Below are 6,541 nucleotides of genomic sequence, written 5' to 3' on the forward strand. Positions count from 1 at the left end.
TTATGACAACGTCTATTTTCACTTATATAACGATATTAAATTAATGTAAAACTTTTTAATTTTATATTGTGTAACTCGATCTCACCTCTCTATATAAGTGATTCGGGTGTTCTCGTACTCCCCAAGTGGCCCATGTTTAAGTCTTCATTGGGCCACTCTTGTTTTCTGCCATTAACTATATTATAAAATATACATAAATATTGTAATTCATAAATCAAATAAGGGATCCGGCATAGTGGTTAGGATGTCCCACCTTACCAACAATATGTTTGAACAACCTCAACGCCTGCTTCAATATAGGAAAATTTATTCAATTAAATAAAATAAAATTATAAAACTATCCAATCTAGTCATGACACATATCATTATATGTGTAACTAGTAACGTATATAAACATCTGATTGAATGATTAAATTTATCGAATTAAATTTAAATTAAAACTAAATTGATATAATGTGTACGTAATAACGATCAAATATATAATTATATCAATTTTATTAATTATGAAATCATTTCCTCAAACTAATGTTAACGACACATGACTTGATTTAATATAATTTATTAGTTTGATTGATAAAATTAAGGGTAAAATATACAATTCCTCACTTAACTTTACTCTCTCTTATATTTTAGTCATTGTACTTTCAATTTTTTTAATTTACTCACCGAACTTTTGAATTTCTCTTGTTTTGATAACTCTAAATTATTTTATTATTATTTTCGTAAGATATGACATTTTTTATTATTATTTAATATAAAATAATTAAAAATATAAAATAAAAAGATAAGGAGGTCGGATGCAACCGTCGAACACAATCGGCCGCCGTAGATAGTGGTCGTTCAGTCTCAAAATTTATTGGTCCATTTGCCTCGACCCTTTGAGTCCGGATCTAGTAGTTGTTTCATCGAAAAATATCCAAAAACTCGTGAATATCGATCAAAACATTTCAGCTTCCTCACTTTCGATCTCCAATTCGTGGACTTCAGAGTAATTTCTGATAAAATGAAGCTCAGATTCAGACTTAGGTGTCGATGCGAAGCGACTCATGAAATTTGAGACCGAACGACCACCGTCTACGACAACCGTCGGTGGCATTCTATCACCTTCTGATTTTAGTTTATATTTTAAATTATTTTTAAAAATGTCACGTCATAGGAAAATAATATTAAAGTAATTCAAAATTATCAAAGCAAGAACAATTCGAAAGTTCAGTGAGTAAATTAAAAAAATTAAAAGTAAAATAAGTAGAATAGGAGAGAGAGTAAAGTTCAGTGAGGAATGGTGTAATTTATCCCAAAATTAAAAGATGGTTAATCAAATTAATATCCTCCCCTAATAATCACAAGTATAATTTGCCCTTTTCTATATTAATTTTTCATTCTTTAAAGCAAAAAAAGTTCCGTTTAGAGCAATCTCATGTATTTCAATATTTGCAAGAGCTATATAAAATACAATTTTATAGGGATTACAAGTAAAGGCAGGGGAGCATTTTTAGTGGATCTAGAATTCACGAGTTACAGAAAAATGATGGAACAAAGATAAACAATTAGATCATTGGCGAAATATACTTATTCAAATAATATTTTATTTAAATTCATATTTGATATATTAAAAATATATAATTTCATACATTTTCATTTACTTTATAAAAATACATCAAAATTTAACTCATTTATTCCCCGCATGTCTAACATATTTGTTTGATAAAATTTATGGTAGTTACCATACCAGGTGATATTGGCAACCTAAAGAATCTAGAATTCTTGAACTTGGCAGATAACAATATTGCTGGTATTATTCCTCCCGCAGTATTTAATGTTTCAACTCTATCGATCATTGCTTTATCTTTGAATCAGCTGCCTGGCCATCTTCCATCAAACATGGGACTTTGGCTGGAACAATTATACCTCGGAGGAAATCAATTGGTCGGTCCATTCCCAGTGTCTATTTCCAATGCCTCTCAGCTTACTCTTCTTGACATGCCAAGTAATTAACTTTACAGGGCCCATTCATAACAATCTGGGCAATCTAAGAAAGTTAAAGACGCTAAACCTGGCGGATAATGACTTAACTTCCTCAGGAATGAGTTCTCTCTTCTTGGACAGACTGTAGAGTATTGGAAACGTTGGGCCTCGGCGACAACACATTGATTGGTGGTAAGCTCCCAGGTTTGGTAGGGAATCTCTCAGGTTCTCTCGTGGAGTTCTCTGCAGATGTTTGCAACATCAGGGATGGCATCCCTAGTGATATTGGCAACTTAAGTCGCTTGATAAACATCGAGCTAGCTGGAAATAAGTTGACGGAAATAATTCCTGCTACAATTGGAGCATTAAAAGACCTGCAGAGTCTCTCTCTTTCGTACAATAAGCTAGACGGATCCATCCCATCGGAGTTATGCCATCTAAACAATCTGGCTTACTTGACAAGTAACAACTTTTCCGGACTCGTACCTGCTTGTTTAGGTGACCTCATTTCCCTGAGGAACCTCTTGCTGGGCTCCAATATGTTTTCTTCCTCAATACCTTCAACCTTGACAACGCTTATCAATCTCCTCATCTTGAACTCGTCTTCAAACTCTCTAAGTGGTCCTCTTCCGATAGACATTGGAGAGTGGAAGGCTTTGGTTAGTATGGATTTGTCGAGCAATCATTTCTCGAGTTATATCCCAACTGGGATTGCAGATCTCAAAGACCTCACTCTGTTTTCCTTATCCAATAATAGACTCACGGGTTCTATTACCGAGTCATTTTGAGACATGTTGAATTTGGAGTTCTTGGACTTGTCAAGAGATAATCTATCGGGACAGATTCCAAAATCTTTAGAGAAACTTTGTTATCTCAAATCTTTCAATGTCTCTTTCAATAGACTTTATGGAGAAATTCCTGAAGGAGGATCATTTGGAAACTTCTCGATCGAATCATTTCAGGGGAACGAAGCATTGTGTGGTGCACCTCAACTTCATCTTCCAAGCTGCGAAACTGAACCTCTCAAGAACTCCAAGGCTAAGCTCATAAAATATGTGGCGCTTATTTTTATGATAGATCTAATTATCAATATCTTGAGATGTAGGAAGAGGAAGGCCAGATTAACATCAGAGGAAGACTTTCTACCTTTAGGAACATGGAGACGAATTTCGTACCATGAGCTTCATCAAGCTACTGATGGATTCAATGAAACAAAATTGCTTTGTAATGGGAATTATGATTCTGTGTACCAAGGGAATCTCTTGGGATGATATTTGCAGTACAAGTCTTCAAGTTGGAGTTAGAAAGAGCTTTTAAGTGCTTCGATGTTGAATGTGATGTTCTCCGCAACACCCGTCAACGGAATTTAATCAAAATCATCTGTAGTTGCTCTAATGATCTCGATTTCAAAGCTTTAGTCCTTGAATTCATGCCTAATGGGAGTCTTGATAAATGGTTGTATTCCACCAACCATTTTCTGGATATCCTACAAAGGTTGAACATAATGATAGATGTTGCATCGGCGCTGGAATATCTCCATCACGGTAGTGTGACACCGGTGGTTCATTGTGATATAAAATCCAGCAATGTTATATTAGATGAAGATATGGTTGCACGTTTGAGTGATTTTGGCATTGCAAAACTCTTATGTGAAAAAGGATTCAATGATACAAACCCTGACTATAGCAACAATTGGGTATCTGGCACCAGGTGATACTTCTAATTAAACAAAGTTTTTTTTTATATATATAATGCAAGTGTTGCACATGGATAAGCAGGCTAGGGATCAAACTTAAATTTTAGACCCATTGAATTCCATTTTAACATGCATATATAAAACATTTCTTTTCCATTGAATATTCATGAAGCTATTATAAATTTATACAGTGTATGGAACAGAAGGAATTGTTTCGACAAAAGGAGATGTGTATAGTTTTGGTATTCTTATGATGGGAATCATCACAAGAAAAAAACCCACTGGTGAAATATTCGCCGGAGAAAGAAGTTTGAAGAGTTGGGTAAAAGAGTCAATATCATCTCCCTTAAATCAAGTTGTAGACGCCAATTTGCAGAGCACTATTGGGAGAGAACATGCAGCAGCCAACAAGTGTGCCTTATCCATTTTGCAAGTTGGTTTGGACTGTTCAGCAGAATCACCGGATGAGAGGCTTGAGATGAAAGAGATCGTTTCGAAGCTAAAGAAGATCAGAGCTAAGTTTTTAATGGATACCAGACGAGTTCAACAAAGGGACAACTGTTAGTTTAATGGTAAGTTATCAAGCTACTTTAGCTTTATTTATATACATCTTATTCCTACTTTTTAATATTATCATATATTATTTCCCTGGATCAGATAATAATTAGGATCATAATCAGAATCGGCACAAGATTCAGTTACGAATCTAAAAAGATATTAACGATTAGACTAATTTAAATAGAAAAATAAAATCATCTAACATAACTATTATATGATTTAAAAATATAATAATAATTAAAATTATTATGATTATATGCTCTAACAAATTATTATTATTATTATTATTATTATTATTATTATTATTATTATTATTATTATTAGACTAATTTAATAACAGTTTGCGAGCAAATAGAGGCTATAGTCCGGCGGTTCATATGGGATGGAACTAGTGACCATTACAACAACTAAGATTTTTAGTGACCATTTAATTATGACATTAAAAAATTCTGTCACAAAAAATATGTTATTTATGACGAATTATTTTTTACCACTTTTGAAATGAGTAATTGTGACTTATTTTATTTGGTCACTCTTTAGATAATAATTGTGATAATTTTAAAGTTTATCACAAGTAATTCGTGATTAATAATGTTTTATTGTGACCAAAGCAAATTGTCATTATCAATTAGTTATTAACAGAATGGTCGAATTGACGTCAACTTATTTTTCACAAAAAAAAATTGCAATAGTGACAATATATTAAGTAGTCGCTTATTGTATTCATAATTGTGAGGAGAACATTTTGTCTACTAGTCTTAGTTGGTGATTTATAACGACAATTATTTATCATTATTGAAGTAAATAGTTGTGTCATGCTTTTATTTGATTACTGATAAAATGCTTGAATTGACATCAAATTTTTTTAACAGGAAACGATGTAATAGTTATAACATATTAAGTGTCACTATTATTATTACTTATAATTGTAACAATAACATTTTTTTCACTAATAAATTTATCATTTTATAATAGTATACTTGTGACAGTCTTAAATTACGTTACAAGTATCACTACAAAAATAAAAGTTTTTATTGACAAATTAATAATGACTATTAGGGTGTGTTTGGTTGGGGGAATATGAGATTCCCATGGGAATGGAATCCACATTTCCCCGTTTGGTTAGCTGGGAATATGATTCCCTATAATCTTAAACTACCAGTAGTGGATTTTTTTTGGGTATATTATCGGAAATGTCATTACCTCCCTTTCCTTAGGTATTGTTGGATTACCGGCGTTTTGGACTAAAACGCCCTTAATTTTTTTTCAAAAATATTCTTATTTTGTCATTGAATAATAAAAATTCTACGAATGTTAAATTACAAATTTATCCTTAAACTATTTTAGATTTACAAAAAAAATCTATAATTAAAATTTTATATGAAGTTCAAGGGTTAAAATAAAATTTTACCCTTTCATTAAACCTTTTTATATTTTCAATTTTGTAAAAAAATATAAATTTTATGAATTTAAATTTTTTAAAGAAAATATATAAATATTTTCCAACTTGTTAAAAAAATAAATATATAATAAGGACAATTTGGTCAAATATACATTCTAATAATCTTTTATTCCTTTAATCAAACACGGTAATCTTACATTCCTTCTAAACTAACCAAACACAAAATACAACATTCTATTAATCCTATTCCTTGGTAATCTTTTATTTCCACTGGTAATCCTACATTCCGTGAACCAAACGCACACTTAGTAATTTTGTTACAAATATTAAACTTTTGGTGACACAAATTTTATCTCCAATCAAACCAAAACAAAGGTGATTGAAATGAAATTTAAAGTATGAATCAAGAAATTGGAATTTGCAGTTGTAGATTGAACTCCATTAAAGACAAACTCAATGAACAGCTAATTCTTCACAAAATTACAATCTATTCAAGCTCAACCACCAAATTCATAAACATGAAGAAAAAATCATTGATAGATAATAGCAATAATGTTAGAAAATTATATAATCACAAATATCAGAATATGAATAAAAAGTGTAAAAAGGAAGTGATATAATACTTGATGATTAAGACATTAACAAAAAAGAAAAGGATTTGGTATCACCTTAGAAGAATATTTTGAAAGAAACTATTCCAAAAGTAAAAGAAATTTATAAAACTAATCTATGAAGAAGGTAATGTCATTATAAGAAACCTAAAAGAAAAAAAAGAACAAGGTAAAGAATTTGAAACACAAAAATATTTTTTATGGGTGGAATTTCTCTAAGAAATTTGAGAATGAAAAAAAAGGTGTGATTTTAACGCACAAATAAAGACCTTATCCCACAAACCAAACAACTATTCAAAGTCAATTAAT

The 6,541-nt window shown here is 31.1% G+C and overlaps 2 protein-coding genes and 1 long non-coding RNA gene across 3 annotated transcripts; all 3 read left to right on the forward strand.

Moving 5' to 3' along the window:
* The first annotated feature begins 1,713 nt into the window (after nucleotides 1-1,713).
* On the forward strand, nucleotides 1,714-2,753 carry LOC120126205 (receptor-like protein kinase 2). The gene is made up of 2 exons (XM_039144462.1): nucleotides 1,714-1,987; nucleotides 2,107-2,753. The coding sequence occupies exons 1-2, from the start codon at nucleotides 1,714-1,716 to the stop codon at nucleotides 2,751-2,753; spliced, it is 921 nt and encodes a 306-aa protein (XP_039000393.1).
* Nucleotides 2,754-2,756: 3 nt separating this feature from the next.
* LOC120126206 (receptor kinase-like protein Xa21) lies at nucleotides 2,757-3,236 on the forward strand. Its single transcript, XM_039144463.1, has one exon. It carries the CDS (start codon nucleotides 2,757-2,759, stop codon nucleotides 3,234-3,236), a length of 480 nt encoding a protein of 159 aa, XP_039000394.1.
* A 389-nt stretch (nucleotides 3,237-3,625) lies between these two features.
* Nucleotides 3,626-4,199, forward strand: LOC120126010. Its single transcript, XR_005516420.1, has 3 exons — nucleotides 3,626-3,675; nucleotides 3,853-3,890; nucleotides 3,964-4,199. It is a non-coding gene; the product is annotated as an uncharacterized LOC120126010 (long non-coding RNA).
* The last annotated feature ends 2,342 nt before the right edge of the window (nucleotides 4,200-6,541 follow it).

The sequence above is a fragment of the Hibiscus syriacus genome, unplaced genomic scaffold, assembly GCF_006381635.1.
Source record: "Hibiscus syriacus cultivar Baekdansim isolate YM2019G1 unplaced genomic scaffold, ASM638163v2 tig00110450_pilon, whole genome shotgun sequence".
Taxonomy (NCBI): Eukaryota; Viridiplantae; Streptophyta; class Magnoliopsida; order Malvales; family Malvaceae; genus Hibiscus; species Hibiscus syriacus.